Raw genomic sequence first — 25,359 nt, 5'->3', positions numbered from 1 at the left:
TATAACAGTGAACATCTATTAATCGATGGATTCAGTGGTATACTAATGGATTCATTAACTGTCTCATTTGCGTCATTCTATTTATCCATTAATTGTGGTGTGCTCAACTTTGATATACATTGATCCTTAAAGGAATCAGTTTAAGCAAAGCTACATACATACACACATACATACTCATATGTGTGTGTATATGTGTATATATATGTATGTGCGTATACGTATATATACACACATACACACACATATATGTGTGTGTATATGTACGTATGCATGTATGTGTGTATATGTATATATAAATATATATATATATATATATATATATATATATATATATATATATATATATATATATATATATATATATATATATATATATATATAAAAGATATAAAAGCCAGTCGTGGCATATATATATATATACACACACACATATATAATGTACATATACGTTTGCATATATATATATATATATATATATATATATATATACGTAGACATGCAATGATAAACAGACACCTATGTACACACGCGCACTCACACATACAGACACATGTATGAATCTGAAATCTTCGCTAACACTTATATAATTCCAGTTTCACCACCCACATTTGCTGTCTCTAATGGCATTTAGATAACCAATTGCCAGTATATTTCGAGTTTCCCTTGGGGAAGATGCACAAAAATTTTCACAAGCGTAAAGCTGGTGAATTCAAAAGAAAGAATGAAAAGAAGCTTTAGAATACGTTTTTTTTTTTAAAAAGGAAATTGATTAGACGTTAGGAGAAATATCCATCTACTTGTATGTTGCGTACCTGGGGGAGCATATAAAATCGACGGGTTTTGGATAAATATATTGCTCCATATTTTGCATAAAATGACAATGAAAATATACACGACGGAAAATATGTTTTAAAAGTTTCGATGAACAGTTTTGTCGTTTAAATCTTTTTTCAGTAAACAGAGATATGACATTCTGATTATATTACAGTCAATCGATATGATATACTAGATATAAAGCCTAAGTATAAAAAGGACAGTATTTAATACGCAGTTCATGACCACAATCTTGTATTATATGTTGTGGCATACTTAGTTGTGTGGAGTAGACACCTATGTCTGGCAGATGTCATTGCAATTTAAATGTGCGTGCTTATATAACATCTGCGTTTACTTGCATGTAAAACTATAGCCACGTGCGCGTAAGAGCCTGCATATTTACGTGTTTTCACTTGTGCTTAAGTTTATGTTCATTCATGTTGGCACTTATGTGGATAGATTTGCATGAATACGTGCTTATCCATACGTGTGTCCAATGCATGTTCATTGTTGGAACCACATAGGCATGTATTTGATGAAAAGTAAGGCAATTCAGAGCAATTAAATTGTCTGAGTGAGAAAGTTAACAAGATAAAATAAATAATATTGATACGATGGAAGAAAAAGTAATGAAACATTTAGCGATACAAGGCGTCGAGACGAAAGGCTAATTAGCACGTCGCGAGATGTTTAGCGGCATTTTATCCGCTTCACGTTGTGAGTTCACCTTCCGCCGAGGTGGACTTTGCTTTGTCCTCATTTCGAGATCGATAAAATAAGTACCAGTGAGTATTGGGATCTAAGTAATCGACTCACCCCTCCTTTGAAAGAGCGGGCATCGTGCAAAAAATTGAAACCAATTTTCAGTGAATGACAATGCGTTAAGCTGGCAGAATTGGGCAAAATGCAAAAGCGCATTTCCCCTGTCTTTATTTTGTGAGTTCGATTTCCTCCGAGATCGAATTTGTGTTTCGTCATTTCAGATTCGATAAAATAAGTATCAGTTGTGCAATGGAGTTGATGTAATCCCCCTACATGTGAGGCCTTCCCTATATAGCAGAAAGAAATATTTAATGAATAATAAATGATGTTAAAATGATGAATCAAATAAATTTGAGTTAAAATATTCTCTGACATAAACTATTTCAAAAATGGAAGCACTATAATAATAGATGTGAGACATGGCAACATGTAAGGAACATAAACAATAAAACCGCTACAATATATCAATTGGTTTCATTTGGTTGAATGGAAATCTATTTTGTGTATTAAGGCAATTTTGTGGGAGCAGCGTGGATTTTGTGAGAGTTCAGACGAAATATTTATGTAGTAGAGGTCCTCCTACAAGATGTGCATCTTAGATTCAACTAAAAATTTGAGAGACAGTTGGCGACTGTGTATGCTGACAAATTCCTATTTGGAAAATGTTTTCCGTGAGTCCAATGTAACAGGCCGTTTTTGTGTGGAGTAAGCTGTACGCTTTACCAAGCAATTACTATCTAGCTGGCAGTTATTAGGATCAACACATTTACAGGATGGTGCGGGATTTACAATTTTACCTCCTATGATTTATGTCGTCAAGACCCTGAAAGAATAAAAGGCAATGTCAACCCCAGCGGGATTTGAACTCTGAATGTAAAGCGGGACGAAATGTCACGAACCATTTTGTCCGGTGCGCTAAAGAATCTGCCAGCTTTCCGCTCCAGCTGGTTCTAAAATATGAACTATAATACAATTAATCCCTGCAGCAGTGAGTAATACTCCAGTAAATTAGTTCATTAGATTCCCCTTGAATTTGTTAATCCAATGTCTGCTCTCATTCTATGTATATATAACCTGTCGTCCTATAAATGTTTTCTTTACTTGAAAGAATACTTTTTGAAGTAGTCCAGGATGTAAGTTATTATCTATATTTATCACAATTTAAGCTAAGGCATCTTGTTTATTTCATTTTTATTCTTATCACATTTATTTATCTATCACATTTAATATGACATCTAATTTCATCATAATTTTACATCTGTACGGCTGGCTTCAAGAATAACCATGCAAGCCTGCATATCAACACATACTTATGTATGCAAATGTGAACATTGTGTAACTGCTAATATGTGTCGGTACGAAATAGCAAACTGGTTTGTACGCCTGCAAAATCATGCTTGCCTGTACACAATAATAACAAATGCCTTCATGAATGTTCATACGCGCTCAAGTGGACCTTATATTAATATTTGCATTATGATCAGATCGAAGCATATACAAGGGTCTATACTTTTAAATGACTTAAAGTGTGTACGCTTGAGGGAATGTGGCACAGCCGTTTTTGTGCCTTGTAAGTCTGTGCAAAGAAATATGCAAATCGATGAATGTGATAACATGTATGTTAATACAAAAGTTTCCATGCATGGTATGCGGAAATAACACAGATAAATGTTAGCACATATGAAACCCAATACCAAAATCGTAAGCATGCACACATTTGCGACAAAAAGTGATGCACAAAGAATTATTTTCTTTGATCATCTAGTTCATGAAAGAAATCATTTCTTCATAGGAATATAATTTATTCACATTCCCTTCCCCCAAATGTTTCATCATTCATATTCCCTCTATCTAATCTATTTTATTTCTTTCTTTCATGTAGATAATAGTGACTGAGTTTGTGCTTTTGCTTTTTAAACTTGCTTGACAAACACTGCTGATTTTGCATTGGTTATATTTTTCTATGACACCTCATTTCAAATCAGGTCTAATCTACATTCAACATTCCATGTAGTATGTTCACCCAATTTTCAAATTCACATCTAATCACGTCTAAGCATCAACGTCATGTACTCTATTCCATATATAGGCCTACATTCTTCAAAAAACAAAAACAAAAACAAAAGACGAATATATGTATATATATATATATATATATATATATATATATATATATATATATACTAGCAGAAATACCCAGCGTTGATCGGGATTGAAGTGGCATAGTTTTTTATTGTTTTACTTGTTCCGGTCATGTGATGCAGACATGGTGGTGGTCCGCCTTTAGTCCAAGAAATCGACCTCAGGATTTATTCTTTGTAACCGTAGTACTTATTTTATCGGTTTGTTTTGCAAAACGGCTAAGTTACGGGGTTGTAAACACAGCAAAATCAGTTGTCAAGCGATGGTGGGGATACAAACAAAGACACACACTCATATATACTTACATATATATACATATATACATACTTTGTTATATATATATATATATATATATATATATATATATATATATCTCCTTTGTTGCATATTTGGAAAGTATTTAAATATTATTAGACGTGAAGCCAATTGCAGCTTTAATGAGCCTTTATCCACCCATGCAGTGTTGAGCACATATTCTCATTGTTCAGCACTTACGCATTTATATATATATATATATATATATATATATATATATATATATATATATATATATATATATATATATGCACACACACATATTGGTGTGTCTGCGTGTGTATGTGTATTTGTGTGCGTGTGTGTATATGTGTATGGTTGCTTTTGTTGTAGTAGTTGTAATTACTATTATTATTACTTTTACTAAGAATTAGTATTATTATAAGAATTAGAATTAATACGGCTTCGATTCTTAGGGATATCCAATGAAAAACTTTAGTATTATCTAATAAATATATTTTTATATTTTACTTCAGCTTTTTCGGAGAAGTATAGAATAGTATTAGCGGTATTAATTCTGTATTGTATTTTTTGGGAATAGTATGTTGGTGTCTTTCAAGTAATTCAGTTGCACCGAATGCTCCGAGACGTTTTTTTTTTGTTTTGCTAGTTGACAATAACAACCAGAGTGATACCAATACAAGTATTCGTAGTTTCTGTCTTCCTCCCAGGTTAACATATATACACAAAAGACCGATAGTAATATTCATCCTAGTACAACGTTAAGAAGATATATATGCATACTTAGGTACACACATAATCTCTCAGGCACAAAGTCAAATACACACACAAAGATATAAATAGCCAGGTAGAAATAAAAATATTGTTTATTAACACTTAGAAATGTACATGCATACTTACAAACACACACACATATTTATATATATGCAGATACATACACACACATACGCGCGCGCAGACATAAACATATATGCAAACAGATGTGAATATAGACACATACATGAATGCACATAGTAGGCTGTTAATGTATGATACATACATATATACTTACATACATACGCTTCTGTTCTTTTACCTGTTTCAGTCATTTGGGTGTGACCATGCTCAAGCATGGCTACACTAAAATGACTGAAACAGGACTTATTTTTTGAAACTTTGTACATATTCCAATAATTGCTTTACTGAATCATTCAGTTACGGGGACATAAGCACACCATCACCGATTGTCAAACGATGATGGTGGGGATAAACAAAGACACACGCACGTTGACACTCACACACACATAGGCACACACCCACATATAAGCTTCTTTTACTTTTCGCCTACCAAAATTTTCCAAAGGTGCCACTCAGTGGGATCGAACCCAGAACCATCTGGTTGGGAAGTAAGTTTCTTACCACACAGCCCTGCCTCTGTTTATATATATATATATAAATATATATAAACATATATACATATAAACATACGCACACACACACACACACACAAATGCACACACATATATCTGTAAACATAACAATCATTTATGTTTATACTTATGAAGTGTGCTGGTTTATGCTTCTCTGTCCAGTTACGTTATTTGCTTCCAGAGACATGCGAAACTCCATAATAAACTGATATATGAATCTAGTAAGAAATATTATATTGGTCGAATCTATATATTTAGGGAGAACTGATATAATAAGAAACGAAGAAATATAAAAATAAGTAAGAAACTAAAAATTAGAGAGAAACAGGAAATATAGATGAAAAAAATGAAAGACTAAAGGAATGTACTTGATTAGCAGTGGAAGTTCAGGTACTCTATATGAAATTAGAGCTAACTATGAATGTTACCTAAAGATATGTAGGCTTGCTAAGTTATTCATTGACTAGCGGTCACAATGATCCCTTCCACAATCATTACTCTAATTCCTACCATACGAACAATAATTTGTATATTGCTTGTAACTTCTGGTAGCGTCTTCTTGATAGTTTCTTCTGAAATATTTCTGCTAATCATTACTCTTAGTCCACACCACCTTCGAATTTTATTTCTCATCTAATTTTCTTTTGTTTCTTCTACCAAAAACGTTGTACAAATTTTTATCCCTTTCATTTCTCTTACGTTTTATACTCTTTATATTTTCCTTCAATTACACAAAATGTTCAAAAAATGTTCTTATCACGCAACAGGGATTTAATCAGCAATAATTGAAACAGAATATTAACATTCTAATTTAGCCACCAATAAATAAGCTTATGGAGGTTACATTTATTCCTTGAGGTACTGAGCATCTTAAAGAAGAAGGAGGTCTTTCCGCACATACATTATGTATAACAGTTTTATAGTAAAAACTGTTTCAAAAAGCCTATTTTTTCATTTATACTTCTATTTTACTAAATATTTCACCTAAACTAAAGGAAATATACTATTTTAAATATATTTGTCTGATAAACATCACTATGTTCCACATCTTTATTACATGAATTGAGCATATATTAAATGATGTCCTGTATTGCCAACAAACACTTTAATCTATCTGTGTATATGTGTGTGTGCCTGTGTGTATGTATAACTATATATATACACACATACGTATATATTTATATATACATACATATATATATATACATACATATATATATATATATCGAAATTGATCACTCACAGTAGACCATCCATACCTCCCTCAAATCACATACTGTAAACACACACACACACACGCAGACACTCATATATATATATACGTATATAAATACATACATATATATACATGTATAAATACATATATATATGCGTATATATACACATATATAAATATATACGTTTAGATATATGTATATACGTATACATATATATATATATATATATATATATATATATATGTATATATATATATATAAACATATATAAATACAAACTTATATACGTATATATATATATATATAAATATGTAAATATAAACTTATATACGTATATATATATATATATATATATATATATATATATAATAATATTATTAGGGACAAAATCCAAAATTACAGGTAAAAAACTCAATTAAAATCAATTTATAATAAATTAAATTGAGCCTTATAGATAAAGTATATATAAAATATATATAGTTTTAGGGAAAATAACCAATTTTCAAGAACTCATCGATCAAAAATCCACTATCACATATAGAAAAATTAATAATTAAAAGCACAATAAATGAGTATAATATAAAGTAAAGTAAATATCATAAGATAAATATAATAAAAAGATTACACGTGTTTCATAACCAATTTTCAAATAGAAAAGAAATTTAAATCGATTAAAATCAATTGAAATTATCTAAAATAAGTTCTATTCAAAAATATAGCTACTCGTCAGATCGTAAGTAGAACAATAATTAGATATATATCTCAACCAACAATAAGTACCAAATGAATTAATATGATATACTTATTATATAAAGATAGAAAAATTATTTAAAAAATATCATAATATCAAAATAATAACCATTCAATAATCATCCCTTCATCCATAATAATAACATGTATATTATATACAAAAAACATCTTACCTAAATTATCATTGTTTTAAATTATCATTGTTTTAAATACAAGTTGAACGAAGTTTAAGTTTAAAATAATAATGAAGATAAAATTAGTACATATTTAACCGGTGTAATAGTTAAAGCTATACTATTTAAAGCTAAAGACGTTTATTTAATTATGATTAAAGATCAATTGAATAATAGAAAAATACAAGATTATTTATTTCTACAAACGTAATAATAAAAAATATGAATGAAAAAATTATGAATGGAAAAAATTATGAATGAAAAAATTAGGAAAGAAAAAATTATTAAGAATAAAAGGTTAAACTTTATATATATATACAAAGTTTTGATCTAAAAAAACTTTAACGATATTATAAACTATAAAGATTAATAATTAATCAAATAATATTAATCAAAAATAATCGAAAATATATCAACACTATTCCAATCGAAGTTCTAATATTATGTTGAAATGAAACTATAACTCCTAAATAATATAGTGTTAAATAAGTTATCTATTAAAATAATCTATAAAGAACCAAATGAATAGTATAAAAACAAGAATACATATTATTTTCAAATAGTAGAAAATCTTTAGCAAAGTGAAAACAGTACTTATCCAAATTTTTCCGTAATTCAAATATATCATATTAATTCATTTGGTACTTATTGTTGGTTGAGATATATATCTAATTATTGTTCTACTTACGATCTGACGAGTAGCTATATTTTTGAATAGAACTTATTTTAGATAATTTCAATTGATTTTAATCGATTTAAATTTCTTTTCTATTTGAAAATTGGTTATGAAACACGTGTAATCTTTTTATTATATTTATCTTATGATATTTACTTTACTTTATATTATACTCATTTATTGTGCTTTTAATTATTAATTTTTCTATATGTGATAGTGGATTTTCATCGATGAGTTCTTGAAAATTGGTTATTTTCCCTAAAACTATATATATATATATATATATATATATATATATATATATATATATATATATATATATATATATATATATATATGTACATATACATATATATATATATACATATATATATATATACATATATAAATATATATGTATATATACATTTAAATGTATATACACGTATATATATACTTATACATATATATATATATATATATATACGCATTTGTGTACATACATAAATATATGCACATATGAACTTATAGACATATGTATACACACACACACACACACACACGCACACACACACACACATATATATATATATGTATACACACACACACACATATATATATTTATACATACATACATACACATATATAAATATATACACTTAAGGAAAGTCTAAACCTTCTCATAGAAAAGCCTATATACATGAATGCATGCACTATTATTCATATACATACAGTACACGTCGACACACAATCAATGTATATGCATTCATGTAATTCACTTTATATATTTAACATTTAAAATTCAACGTTTGTAAAAGAAACTGATATTCTTATTTACTAAGGATATGATATCAAATGTCATTCTTTAAAAGATTTTAACACGAAAAAACGTACTAGTTACTCACAATCTCATCAAAATTGAACCAGAAACCAGTCCAACTCTGGGAGACTTCTGACATTCATATACACTCATGAGTACACTTCATACATTTTTGTGTACTCACGTAAAACTCAGCCATCAAATTCATATCATACAGTTTTTTTCGCTCGATGTTTTGATAGTAACTCACGCAACAGATATGAAACTACGTGTATAGATTTACCTTTGCAAATTCCAACGCCTTTGGTTTCTTTGCTTAATTGACAATAAAGACCATCTGCGCATCGTTCCTTTGGACTGCATCGGTCACCGTGTTGACGTGCGCACATGTAGCAACAATCGCATCCATCCTTCACTGCCTTTACACCTTCATTGCAAATAAGTTCTTCTATAGGACACTGGCAAGGGAATTCGCAGAACTCTTCAGACTACAAAATAAAATAAAACTATAATATATGAAAAGGTATATTAAGGAATGCAGTATAGTTTAAACTCATGATCAAAATCTGATCGAGTATCGTCATTAAATATGTATAACCTATCATTATATGTAGGAGTGTGTATGTGTGTGTTTATGGATGTGCATTGTATGTTTGTGTTTTCATTTAAATACTTAATTACCAACCTATGTTTTACTTAAATCTGCATTTACCTGTGTATGAAGACAGAAGGTTATTGTTTTGCTTGAATTAAAAAAAGTAAATTACTCTAATATATATATATATATTGTGTTATTTGAAAAAGGAAGGGTATTTTGGATAAAATGACCTGAGCGTGAAATGACAGAATAATCATGAGTAGAATTATTTTCTTCATTTTTGAACTGATCGAGCCTCTGTGTTTTGTTAAACTGCGATATCTAAGTATCACATCATCCTTTCATATGTCTGTATACATTCGTATTTCCTATTTCTCTCTCTCTCTCTTTTCCCCTTTCATCCTATTTATCTCTCCTTAACTTAGAGCGTAAGCTGTTTTACGAAATATTTGTATTGAGGGCCTCAATGACGAGTGGAATGGAAACTAACTTTACATTTTACTTACAGCTCGTCGAACTTATATGGGTAATATACAATAAGAGTAGAAACATTGAAAAAAATGGCGCCTAGTTTGGCTAAGTGAACTAATCTATAAATATATATATACCATAATGAAGCCTAGTCTCAGTATGATTTAAATACACTGTAGATTAGAAGGAAATTACTATTTAATAGTAGAGGGCATCAGATTCCACCTGCAAAAGAGTATGCAATTACCAAATGTTCTCAAGATCATGAATGATGTAGCAAGGTACCCAGTGTCTGCTGCAGCTACGACAGAATACAGCAATTTGATCTACATACGCGTACGAAGATGCTAATAAATAACAGAAGGAAACATCAGAATGTCAAATATGGCCTGAAATACGTCCAAACAGTATAATAAGGAAGTGACTACAAATGGTCAGAAATCGCCCGAAATTATTTGAGATCGGGACAAGTAAAAGGTGCATGATACAATATATCCTTATTCTGAAAACCAAAAGCAAATATTTGGCAACGTTAAAACCAAAAGCATCAAATCGTACGGCTCAGCATAATTGCAGCAGTAAAAGGAGTTGCAATAAACGTATCACAAACAGGAGAGGCAACAATAATAGTAACTGCAACAAGAAACGCGTCAAGAATGCAAAATAGCAGGAAGGCACCGTGAAACTTCTCAGTAATTTGCTTCTCTAAATGGAGAAGGAGAACTGAATAGAATCAGTATAGCGAACAAGTTAGTATAAATGACGTCTGGTAGGAATATTGAAATGGAAGCCAGATGACATTGACAGCTGTGATTGGTAGGAGAATCACGGTGTTATCTGAGTAGCTTTAACTGTGAGGATATGATGGCTATTGCAGATTCGCGGGGGTTGCAAGTCCTTACACTAAACTCTTAGTGACAAACATATATACATGCATATATATGTATGTATGTATATATGTATGTATGTATGTATGTATGTATGTATGTATGTATGTATGTATGTATGTATGTACGTATGTATGTGTGCGCAGAAGCGTTCATGCCAATTGCAGAAATAATGCTGCAGATATATAAATGAAAATTATGCTTACAGCTGTAAATAAGTTTTCATTCACTAAAAATGAATAAACTTCATGTACATCCACATGAACAACAACAGTCAAATACGATTATAAAACATCCTGTATTTTTAATGATAAATACCACACGAATAATTAGTACATAGACAAAAACCGCTTATTGAAAGTTGTTACTGAAGCAACTAGATCTATAAATTCAAAATACTTGCACTTATTCCTTCAGCTATTTCCACAGTGTAATGGAAGTCAAACAATGGTTTTGTCTTCCTCTTTAATAACACATGGTATAAAATAATTAGATTTAGACAGCTTTCGGTGCCAAACGAATTTCTGAAGCGTATGACATATTAAAAACAAAAATTGATCAGGATTGTAATATTCTGTTTGGGATTGCCTTCTTTCATTTTTTTTTTTGTAGATTTTCAATGCGATTATCGAGAAAAAAATGTACAAAGAAATATAATAGACTCACTAAAAAACAGAACGGAGTGGAAAATATTTTAAGAATGTATCAGTGATGGAAATAATTGGCCATTACATGTAGTAAATGTTGAACAGGAAAAAAAATATTCACTTATCTTTCTGAAACCAAATTTTATAATTGCGCAAATGTATAGCTATAAGAAAGAAAGTAACGTAGAGAAATATAATTTGTTGAAGGACAGATAAGAATTGAACGAAACCTAGAAGAGAGTTTCAATATTTTACTTTTTAATTTATTTCTGTGGATGTTGCAGTGAAACATATTCAATGTATTTAAGTGGAATAAAGATTAGAATATATAGCTATTTCGAGTATTAATGTAAACTATGGCATCTTCATAATTTCAGTATATTTAATATTTTTGAAAGATATTACATTTGGTTATGAGGGAAACATTAGAGGATTTACGAACATTTGGAATACGATCTGAAATAAACATGAACATAGTTATAGCGAGTACAGTTTATCATTTCTGCGTAACGTATGCATAATTGCATAGTTGTAGAGGTATGGTTTATATATATGAGTTGACATGAAATGCAGATATGATTGTAAATAACTCAAAATTTAACCTAATCTCCCTCGCTCTCTCTCTCTTTCTCTCTCTGTCTCTGAACTACTGAACTATTTTAACAATGGATATACGAACATAAATACATTCGCACACAAACACATATTTACACTGCATGTGTATATAATTGTGTGCGTGCGTGTGTGTGCGTGAGTGTGTGTGTATATGCGTGTGTGTATGTATGTGTATCAATCTATGTAAGCAAAGTAAATGGCTCTTAAGTTGGTTCCCGCAATGATTATTTCAATTTTACATCAAATATACATCACATTCATTGGATTATAGAGTGATTTAAAATAATCATTTGCAGAATCTAAGTGACAGTGTATGAAAAAGTTAGCCATTTGAATTACAAATATTGTTGCATTGTCAGGATTGTTTCCAGATTCCATTCACTTTATTTTCTGCACAACGCTTCGGTCAAAACACGCATATGCATATATGCGTACTTACATGTACCCATGCGTGCATGTATACACGCATGTATATATATTAGCTTGGAGATAGTGAAGAAATGCAAAAAGTAAAAATTGGATTTTGTAAATGGAAAAAATGATTTATTCTGAAGAAAACGCTTATTTTCGTAGCATTACTTATCACATGCAAATTAAACACTAACTTGCCTCACTAACAATATATTTGGAAACATTAAAATTATTTGGTGCCAATTAATCATCCTTAAGCTGGAGGTAAAAAATTGGCAGTGAAAAGCTACGGTATCAGATGGTAACTAAAAGAAGAATAAGAAGTAATTTGATCGAAATTAATTCACGGCTAACAGATATTTGGGAGGACAATCGATATTTATCACAAATGATCCTTCACAGAAAGATACGGATTTACAATGGTGAAAAGTTTCGGGGTTTGGTAAAAGGAATTCAATCATGATATAGTGTAACAAGAAGAAAGCCGAAAGAAATATTATTATATTCCACTATTAGCAAACAACATTACTGACAAGCCACGGAGAATGTTTTTCAAAGTGTTCGGATAGGGAAGGCATCAAGAAGAAACTTCACTGGTATGTCCCTGTGTCAACATCTTGAATTTGATTGGAGGTGTCTTGTCGAATGTTATAAGCAATCTTTTAGTGGAGGTATAAAAATAAGCAGCTAATCGGTGCTGATCGAATATAAAGTGTTACCCCAAATCAATAAAATACACAAATTCCGGGTTTTGCAGAAACTTTGGTATAAAATGCATATAACCTGTTTTAAAATCTTTGTGATAAAAAAATATATCATCACATTTGAAGAAACAACTGGGAAAAAAATCTATGTTTGGGTATGTGCTGAACAGTTTTGGATTAAAATGTGCTTGTCAGAGTTTCGACCTCAATGTAGGAATTGGTTGCAGTACGACTGCATTACAAGAAAGCATTGTAAGCTTACGCATGGGTACGAGCTTCATATATCGTATCATAATTCACGCAAAGCCATCATCCCGAATTGCTGTGATTATCACAAATAGAATATTGTATAGTAACGATGTATCTGAAGGCATCACTGTTCCAGTCATACAATTAACAATTTTAGTAAATACCTATCATTTACATTATTTACATTATTTATATTTGACGGATATTCGTCCTCATCTTGTTTGTTGTTAACAAGGTTCCGAGTTCGATTCACGATAGGAATGAGAACCCAAGTTCGAAATTTCCCCAAGACACCTGACGAAGGCTGGAGGGTATATCAGCCGAAACGTTGTGTTAACAACAAACAAGATGAGGACGAATATCCGTCAAATGTAAATAATGTAAATAATTCCTCATCTCTTAAATATAGAACTGTACCTATCATTTGTATTGAAAAAAATTGACGGAAAAGTTATCTTAAAGCTTATATGTAGAAAAATCGACCTAACTCATCACTTTTTTCTATACAATCCAAAATTATATGTCTATATGAATGAAATGAAAATGATTTTTGTCCTGTTTAGATGGATATACGTTCTGATTTTAGAACATGAGAGAACTACACATATATCTAGACTCATTTCCTTCAATGGCATTAGCGGTAGATGAAAATATATCCTATGCCGTAATTTAAAAAGTTTGAAACAAAGAATGAAATACAACACTATTATGAAAACATATGGACCTCAAATTTAATTCTCATAAAATAAATTAATAATTTACAATGGTTTTATTATACCGGTACTCAGCAACATTAATGTTATGTGATCGGATGCTTGGCAAGATTAGGGCTATTGAAGTTAAAGCACAGAAAATTTTAACCCAAATCGCTTCACCAGGCCTACTAACAAAAATTGGTTCACTCGGTATGATTATTCTAAACTTCTAAACAACCAACATTATATAGAGACACACAAAAGATACACATAGAAACCAAATTATATTCTGAAAATGATTCATATTCATTACGCTTTGACAACAAGTCATTTATCATCAAGTAGAGCAGTTCAGTTTACTGTACAGCAAATTGGAATTTTTACGCAGTGACTTCTACCTAGTCCGTCCAATGAAGGACATTCTTAGATGAAAAGTATTTGAAAGCATTGGCGAGCTGAACGTGGCTAAGAAAAAATGGGTACAACACTGACCCGCTCTAATGTATCACTCTTGCTTCCCATCACAATGCTTAATAACTTTACATAGAAGAACATACGCAATTTAAGCAGCCTGTATCATTCATTGAACAATTTATAATCATTTCTGCATTTTTCGGCTTTATACTCGTATATATGTGTATGAATATATGAGTATACATGCTTATATGTGTGTTAAAATTTATTTAAGAAAACTACTTTGCGTGTGGACAGCTGTAAGTTATCTTTTCTGTGAAGAACCAAAAATTCTTATAACACATTTTTAAAAAGTTGCACTGTGCCCGGCAACTGATAAACTTAACTGATCAGAAAAAAATCATCAGTTTGATTTCTCGGTTGAGTACATCGTATTCCTCTCAAAGAAATCTATAAAATGTATGTAGGAGAAATTGAATGATCACATAAGATTGAGGTAGCGTAAAAGTTCTTGAACAATGTTTAGCAAAGATAGAGAAGCATTTAAAGAGGATCGTTTAAACATCTTCAAATCAATCAAATTTTCGTAAAATGCCCAAGAGCTTTCAAATAAGTTCTAAGAACATTTTACCGTCGCTATGGAAATCTAATATAACGCGTGTACCCTCTGATAGAACAAGGAACTTTATAGTTCAGATGTTAAAATTTATAAAAGGGTTTTATTGAATAATACAATGAACATTTATAGAAAGTCAAAAACGATGCTAAGCTTGTAAGTCAATAAATTTAGAAACCAAAGATATATCTGCAAAACTAAAAGAAAGACTGTCTACAGGACGATTCGCTTTCATAAGACCTAAAGAACATAAACATTTTAAGAGTAACTTTACGTGTAGATAAATACCCATCAATGAGAGGGTTATTAAACCAGTGTTATATATAGTTAGAATTATATTTGAGAAAATAATTTTCAGAGTAAAAGCAGTGTTTTCCCCTAAAGATTTCTTGCAATACATTAAAGATGCTAAAAGGAGAAATTCATGTACATACACAGGCTATAATATCACCCGGCCATCCTCTTCGTTATCCTCCAAGAATGTTACATTTATTGGAGCACGTCGGTATTATACGAAGCGCTCAGAAATAGTAGATTCGCCGATAAGAAATGTAAAAATGCTGAAAACGATAAGCGTACGATTAATAATACATTAAAGGAATAATTTAATGGGTAATCTATTTCTTAATCTTGCAGTAATGATTAATATAGCAAAGGAATTCTATAATTTCATTGATGACCATTTTCTGTCGGCACATGAGGATAGAAAGGCATGACATAGGAAGAATATTAAGGTTAATCATTAAGATTATATAAATATAGTTCGTTATATTAGTGATTAGAATGATGCACAGTGCAATGAAACAGTGAAGATAGATTTTAACCAATTTCAAACATGCAGCTGTAGATACTGTGAAAATTGCCCACCAGCTGTTCATTGTATATTCTGAGTGGAAGCATTAATTTATAAACTCTGATGAAAAAAATGCTTGAAAATTTTGTCAACATTTATTTAGTTTTCGTCTGTCTTTACTACCTGAGGTCAAATGCTTCCGAGATCCACTTTGCCTTTCATCTCCTTCGAAGTCGATGTAATCGACTTGCCACCTCCTTCGACATAGCTGATCGTGTGGGAATATGTGCAAACAATATTTGTAGTGTTCTAACGTGAGTCAAGGTATCGTATGTTCTAAATAAAAATAGAAAAAGCTTTTTTTTGGAAATCAATTACAGTGAGTTTTAAAATGTTTAAACAGTAACAGGATTTCATAAGAGATTTAGAGTGTCTTTCCTTCTAAAAGATTTGATTCTGCACCTTTGAGATGTTTAGCTCTATTTCACATTCCCACAAGAGCTATAAAGGAACTGAAAGAATGTGAAAATGAAAGAACAGTTTTTTTCTGCTTTTTTTTTTTGTTTTTCCCAACTACCGTTCACAAGAGTTTTGCATAAAATTTAAAAGTATGGTCAAAGATCCGAAGGTCAGAGAAGCAGTATCCTTATATTTTCTGTTGAGAAAGTGGTGAACTTAAATTTGAAGTACAGCAATTTTAAAGAGATTTAGTAGAGATTGAATAAAAAATACTTAACTGGTACTCACTCAATGCGTTGGTTATGACGACAAAGGTGCCGGTGGTTCCAATCAACAGAACAGCCGGGGCATGAAATTAACGCGCAAATTGCTGAGCACTCCACAACCACATGTACCTTTAACGTAGTTCTGAGGGAGGTTCGCCGTGACATAATCTCAAAAGACGAGTCATTTGCAATACAGGTTCTACACATTTTTGCCAGCTAAGGGGACTGGAGCAATGTGAAATATAGTGTCTTGCTGAATGACACAACGCGTTTCCAGGAATTGAATTCATGACCTTACGATCGTGATTTGAATACCCTAACCACTAAACCACACGTCTTCACAATAAAGGATAGTAAACTTTTATTAACTAAGTTTTGTTATGTACATATTTATGTACATATTTATATGTATCTATTAATACGCATTATATATATATATATATATATATATATATATATATATATATATATATATATATATATATATATGCGAGTAAAAATAAATACAAAAAAGGTGGTTTTTTTGTATGATTGTGTATAGAGGAATATATTATTTTCTTTAAAAGAGTTCCAACACTGTCTGTTTTTTATGTTTTATTTATATTCCTGCAGAACCAATGTGGGGTATAGAATATGGAATATACAATATATAATATAATATACAATATATAAAATAAAATGAAATAAAATAAAAATGGATGGCACCATGAAAGAAAGTATTGAATGTAGATGAAATATTGAGTATTCAATATAAAGGATCAAATATATAAATATAAATATATAAAGGCGACTCGAGTTTCAGGGCTATTTCCCTTCGTCATGGCCGGTATGACAGACTTTAACGGACTGTTAATAAAACATAAAAAACAGACAGTGTTGGAACTCTTTTAAACAAAATAATATATATATATATATATATATATATATATATATATATATATATATATATATATATATATATATATATATATATATATATATATATATATATCTTTACACGAAGCACAAACACACATATGTAAGGCAGAATTTAATCGTCACTAACAACAATTGAGAGCACCATATCGGTCGGCTGATTTGGGATATAATTAATCGTCAAGCTTGACGCTACTCCGTTGCTAATGAATCAGCTGTGATCCCTGTCAATACATACCATAGAAATCAATGGCTTATTCAGTAAAATGGTAATTTGCTATTTATAAAATTATCACGGTGGTTAGACGCAAATTAAAGTCAAAAGGCAGAATTGAAACGTCATCAAAAGTGACTAGGATGCAATTGTGCACTAACATTGCTAGAAATAGATGTATAGGAACTCTTATCCACAAAGAGAGCATAGTTTCTATTCACTGGCAAGGATGACAACTTCCCACAACAAGCAAAAGCGCCACAAAGGCCGTCCGATTTCGGATAGAATTAATCCAACTAGGTAACGCTACTTCATTGATGGTGGGTAAGCAGAGATCCCTGTTAGTACATCTAGAAACAGGGCTGTTATTTCTAGCAATGTCTAGCAATGTGTACACACACACACACACACACACACACACACACACACACACACATATATATATATATATATAATCTAAATATATTATTTAAATGAATTCTGAATACACGAGCACCACACACATATATAGCTCCAAAATCGAACCAGATACTTTTGACTGTAACGAAGACCCAACCAGTCCTACTAACATTAACCAGAATGCTAGTACCCTCACGTCCACCACAAATGCAGATAGGATATATAACAACATTAGAATTAATAATTATAATAAGGTAATTTAGTAAGCTCTAAAGTAATTTACAAATGCACCATCCTCAACAGGTTACACAATTCCAAAAGTATATATAAAGGTCAAACCATAAGTTTTAAACAGAGTTACTCTGCACATCTCAATTCTTTTGGGTATGAGAATCATAGGAAATCCATGCCACTCACCAGTGACATACATCATCTTAAAAATAAGAATATTCCAATTGATTAAGTGCTTCCATACTAGGGTGAACGCTCAGCCTGTAAGTTGTGCCTGAAAGAGGCATTCCATATATTGTTTTCTATTCACGGCCCGAAATTTTGGGGGAATGGGACAGTCGATTGGATCGACCCCATTACGCAACTGGTACTTAATTTATCGACCCCGAAAGAATGAAAGGCAAAGTCAACCTCAGAAGAATTTGAACTCAGAACGTAAAATCTGCTTGTTACAGCAACACATAGGGAAACCAAAACTCAAAACGAACTTAAAAAACACATTTTTCCGAGAAGAGAGCATTATTGGGTGGCCATTATGTTTACAGTGTTGAAAAAAAAATTGTTAGCATGGACTTTCTCAATGGCATGCGAGAGGTAGACAGAATTCAAAATGTGCGGATTGGCAAAGAGATGAAGGCATATTATGAAGGAACGTCAAAACATACTTCTATGGAAGCCATTTAAGCATTTCATTGTGGCCTTTTAGCTATACTTAGAATATCGTTCCGCGTTTTCATACGGCATATCATATTTATAGTTTGTGCAAGTTATTGATGCTACACAGTTGTAAGACCTGCCTTTTATCCTTTTGGGGTCCATAAAACGATATAATCGATTAATCTACTCTCACCAAAATTGCTCAGATTTTGCCAATTGGGGAGACGCAGAATCGTCAGCTTCTCAGAATAGCATAATTTCTTCTGGGTCTTTCGGTTTAATAAAATAAGTAGCACTCTAAAATTGCTGGCCTTGTTCCAAAATTTGAAACTGTTATTATTTGTAGTATTACGAAGGCGTTGAAATGTCAGCACTCCCTCGCAACATTTCTTTCGGCTGAGTTCAAATTTCGTCAAAGTATACTTTGCTTTTCATTTTTTAGGGGTCGATGAAATATATGCCTGTTGAGCAGTAGATCAACTTGTCCCATTCTTTCAAATTTTTAGACTTTATGCCTATAATAGAATTATTATTCTCATAAAAAAATGAGGGAGGCTGACAGAATCGTTAGCACTTTGGACAAAATGATTAGCGGCATTTCTTCTGTATCCTTACGTTCTGAGCTCAAATCGCACCGAGGTACACTGTCTTCTATTCGGAGTCGATAATACAGAATATAAGTGAGTACTGGAGTCAATGTAATCGATTAGTCCTAACCCTTAAATTTGTGCCACTAAATTTGGAAGCCAATGAAGACAGCGAGCTGGCAGAGTTGTTATCGCGTTAGACAAAATGCTTAACTGCATTTCTTTTGTCTTTTTATCATCTGACATTTGATCATCTGACATTTTATCATCTGACATTTTATCATCTGTGTCATATATAGAACTCTAAGTACGTGTTTACATCAAATTTCTGTAGTAGGACATTTATACTGAGAAATTCACACGGAAAAACGTCATGTATAGATCTGAAATTTCAGTATTTTACAATATTCTTGTAATCCTCTAAATAGGTGTGCATCTAGTGGGCAACCAAATAGGTGTGTGTATTATTAAATATGAGTTTTAATAAAAATTTTAATAAGTGTATTTGTACAGGTAACTAGAACCGTAATCTTCATCAAGAATTCTAGCCAAACCTCAACTTATAAGAGTTTTTATATGTAATTGTGGCTGCTACAAATTTTGGCGAACGTCATAAAAAACATTTTTGAATTCACTTCGAGGTTACATATAAATACTTTTAAGATGTTCAAGAAAAGATCCTGGATGAAACCTCACGTGATTCAGTATATTTGTGGTAGTATGTGAACATTTGCACGTAATCGGATGTGTGTAATTATAGCACTTGCTAAATTTCTTTCAATAATTACAGCTGTTCTAACAATTATCAAGATCCTGAAGCGATCGGTTAATAATTTATTTCTTTTCTTCTTTTCATTAATTCTACCGAGCATTCTATTCAATGCATGTGTCACTTAATTGAAGTCTATACAACAATGAATGTTGCTCAGTGCATTCAAATGAAAAATTACACCGGTTTTGATGTACAATATATTAGTTGCCCTAACGCATCCTTACAATACACAGAAACGAGCAAATGAGTGAATGTATATACAATGGCTTACCCATTAGAAAAAGTAGTAGATCTCCTTCAAGTCATATGATAGCCATATTAAAATCAGCATGACTGACGTGATAATGTAGTGCTCCATAGAATATGGGAAAACAGGATGGGTTTTAAGGGTAGGACGAGCTGACCTAATGTTACTAGGGCAGCTCGTCGTTAAAAAGTGAACACATTTTTTCCTTTGCTTGTAGACGAAAGTAATTTAAACCCTGTTTATACGGCAGAACCTTCCCATATTTAAAATTCTTGGAAGAGTTTTCTATGGTTTTCTGTTAATATACTCCGACTAACTGAATATTGCATCCTTTAATGATTATTCTATTACGTAGTAGAGATTATACTGCCACACATGGATCTTTAACATTTTCGATCTTTCTAGCTTTAGTTGGCTAATTGATGCGAAATGATATACGAGGTAAGTTATTTTGAATTCTGTCAGTGTATGGCATATGAAAATTACTCTCGAATGGTGACCAAGCGGGCAGTAAAAGATTGACTATTTTCTATTCCAAACGTGATTATTTTGAATACGTAATTACATATTCGATAGAATCTGTAGAATTAACATTATATCATATGAAAATTCTTACATTAATAATACGATTTTGTAGCACATATTGTGGACGCCCTTACATGTGTGTCTGTTATTAATATATTCGATGCGTTTTAAAAAATTCTAATCCCGACAAATCACGCACTGAAAAACTAGATTTTCCTCCAAAATAACAACGTCACGTTTTCACGTTTAGTGGTCCATGAGAAAACCAGGTTTATGTAACTTATCTAAAGAGGAAATCAGAATTCATATGTTATATTCCATATGGTGTTCGAAATAATCAGTCGTGCTGAGAGCAAAAGGGCAAAGCGAAGGATTCAGACAGATGTTACAGATTCTGGTTGAGAAATATTGATAATTTTTCATGTCCGTAATATATATGTATGTATGTATGTATGTATGTATGTATGTATGTATGTATATATATATATATATATATATATATATATATATATATATATATATATATATATATATATATATATATATAATGAAACAAATGAACATATAGACAGACAGATGAACAGGAGGTAGAAAGAATGTACTCGACTTGGCAACCGTGTGCATATTGACATGAAATAAAATATAAAAATATGTAAAAGTTGCACTTAGATTCGATTTAATTAGAAACGCCTATGAAGTACCGCCTTCTTATTCTTTAAATGCTTAGAGCAAAATTCTCTTATTACAGGACTTTCATTTCAGTAAAACAGTCGTTAATATAATTTAAGAGTTCAATAATTTTATGTTCGCTGTGATAATTACGGTGAAATGCGATTTAAATATGTTAAATCTTTCGAGGCTGTAATAATATTTCTTATTCACATTTGATCATTGATTCTACATGTTAATAGACATGGAATATTAATTTGTTTAATTGCAGAATTTGCAGTGTAGATTTTTGCATGGTTGTAAATTAATCTGTAGAGTAAAACAAAATTGGATTTAATAATTCGTATCAAAACCTATTAGCCTTTGATTTGTTTATTTCTGGATGTTTTCCACTCTTTCCATATACACAGTGATTTTACACACTCATGGATATAAAACAAACTCTAAATTGACTCTCTCTCTCGTTATAAACATATGAATTAGTAAGCTTTATATCTTTTGCATGAATAAGAGTTTAAAATGACGAGCATATATATACATCCATACATTGTACCACCCTGCAGTGCTTGTGTATGTGGGGAATGTAAATGTTTGTACTAATGATTGCTTCTTCAAAGGCATTGCCAAGAGATACTAACGTAATTATTAATCATATCTATCTAATTCGGCTAAGAATCTGATAACCGATCGACACGTTAGCTGGAATATTCTAGAATATACTAAAGGTAGATAAAATATATAAGCAAAGATTAAGTAAACCTGTACAAAGCAGCTCGTGAATTTTTTTAAAATTTAAATCCAGTTTGCAATGTTTAAGATGAACCAAATATCATTTCTGGAAATTAAACGGTTGATTGAAAAAGATAGATTGCACACTAGATATAGTGTCTACGTGAGCCTCTTTGTGCTCCGTATTTGGCAAAAATGTCTGAGGTAATATACGAAAATTGATAATGACAAGTGAAGTATTTAATTTATGATGTGGTCTTTTGTTTGTCTACTAATAATTATTTTAAATGGACAAGTAAAGACCTATCAGTTGCGGGGAAATAGGACATATTAAGATATAAAAAGCTAATTGTATTTGGTTCTTATATAGTTTGAAGCAGACAGAAAGCCTCTCGATGCTGTCATACTTGACTCAGTGAAAGATCCAAGATACTATAGTTCAAATGCAAGAGGACTGCACCAATATCGTCTGGTTCCTATAATAGCTAAATGGATTAGTGCAAAGCAAACTGGTGCGCCTTGCTTAAGGACAAATTGCGTTGCTCGGTACATGAATTGAATACACGAGATGATGATCATAAATCGAATGCTATAACCACGAAGCCACACGGACCAAGATAATCATTTTAGCTGCTAAACTATGCTATGTACAGTTTTGTGACTAAATGCTTTAACAATGTTTTTATTGCTCGTCGTTTATAGTAAAAGAAACTCATATTTTGCATAGCACGCATATTCTTCAATATCTTCAGATATCTACTAAAAATGTAACATTGCCAAAGACAAACAAGAAACGTTATTTTTTTATATCTTGCTTAGTAACCATTGGTAAAGAAATCGTATATTCAATAATTTCTAAGATATTATAGAGCCATTGCTAAATGTTAAAAGAAAATCAACGAAGCTGGATCACTGTATATGCAACAAATGATTTAGTAGTTGGGAAATTCAAGTTGAAGAGGTGTCCAAATATGTACCTCTAAATAGATAACGATATACTAAGTTAAAACGATGACATTTTTTAAATATATTATCGTTCCATGCTTTACGCCTTAATATGTTTTAGGTTGTGAATACATTTATGTGAAGAATATGATCACAAACTGTTTCAGAGTATATAAATGGTTGAAAACTTCACAGTACTTTTGTTAACTTTTTAAAGCTAATTACAATCATATATAACATAAAGAACATAAACACACAGGAAAACAATAACTATTTGATTTTAATTAATACCCTGTATTTCAGACATGCGTCTATGTTTGTGTTTTCATCCTTCTGATAAGAAGCTGCATGGTTAAAAACGCCTCCAGTTGGTGCGCCTCAAAATTTAAAAATGAAACAGTAAAAAAAAATAAATAAAATGAACACCGATAATACCAAATAGCATACAGTATTATTTTGTACCCTTGAACACTTTTTCAGTAAAATGAAAGCTTATTTGTTATTCAGTATTGTCGCTGATACAAACTAATATTCTATCATATTACTATAGTTAATGAAGATGGTGAAATTGTTATTTTTGGTAAATGTTTGATAAGGAGACATCAGGCAGAAGAAAATTCATCTGCATATAAACTTGAAGAGATTCAGAAATGAAATAATTTTACCTTGATCGTAGGTATGTCAGGTTACATTTCTTGCACTATCTAACAGCATGAAAAGGAGATAATGTATATGTTGCATTCTCAGATGTTTGATATTATCACTTGATTAGTTCCGGTGGACTGACGCTATCCTTAGTCTATCTGATATTCTTTTGTTGATATTGTGACAGCGATCATTCAAAATACGAATATGAACATAACGACCCCAGAATAGAAAGCATGGCTAACAATAACGTCAGCCTATAGTATGCAAGATTTAAGCCTAATCTGACATCGATAACACAATTACCATTCACGTGAGTTATATTATGCATACTATCATTCTAACTATACAAACACATCAGATATTAACTTAAAACTTGTTTACAATAACATTACACATAACGAAATAAAACTCAGCAGCGAGCGTCAAAACAAAGTAGTAATAAAATGAAGTAAATGATACATAAAAACTAATGTGTATTTTTACCAAGCACAAATCACAAGGGAAGGTATTCTGCCATAATTAACAATGCTTACACTCAATCAACAATCAAATGCTTTTCACGCCACAGTAAAATTTGAAGCATTAAGTAGACGAAGAGCTAAAACACACGATGAACACCTCCTATCTACTTATGGTATTAGTCTCATTAAATGTATACTATAAAAGTACTGATATTTGTCAGGACGTAATCGAAGTATACATGACAAATATTACAATCAACAAATTACTAGAATTGCAAAATCAATAAACCTGAACACTTCTCAAAATTGTAGTAATTCTTAAATAGCTAAAAATGAAAAAAAAAAGAAAATAAATAAATATGATCATAGACATAAGTACTCTCTGTAGCAAATCCTTGAAATTTAGAAATAGAATCCTCCTTCGTATCACCAGTCGGTGCATTGATAATTCTCAATGAGCAGTCATCCAGAAATCCCGGAGAGAGAATTCCTCTTAAGGAAAAATAAATTCCAAT

At 31.2% G+C, this 25,359-nt stretch overlaps 1 protein-coding gene across 1 annotated transcript in view; it reads right to left on the bottom strand.

Moving 5' to 3' along the window:
- Positions 1-25,359, bottom strand: part of LOC106874782 (CCN family member 1) — a 383,540-nt gene that overhangs the window by 229,814 nt on the left and 128,367 nt on the right. Inside the window, exon 3 of the mRNA XM_089348348.1 lies at positions 9,304-9,508. Within this exon, the coding sequence (XP_089204474.1) occupies positions 9,304-9,508 (205 nt within the window). The remainder of the gene's footprint in view (positions 1-9,303; positions 9,509-25,359) is intronic.

Source organism: Octopus bimaculoides, chromosome 3 (assembly GCF_046866305.1).
Source record: "Octopus bimaculoides isolate indiv1 chromosome 3, ASM4686630v1, whole genome shotgun sequence".
Taxonomy (NCBI): domain Eukaryota; kingdom Metazoa; phylum Mollusca; class Cephalopoda; order Octopoda; family Octopodidae; genus Octopus; species Octopus bimaculoides.
Note: the sequence above shows the minus strand (reverse complement) of the source record. Positions and strands in the feature narration are given on the sequence as shown.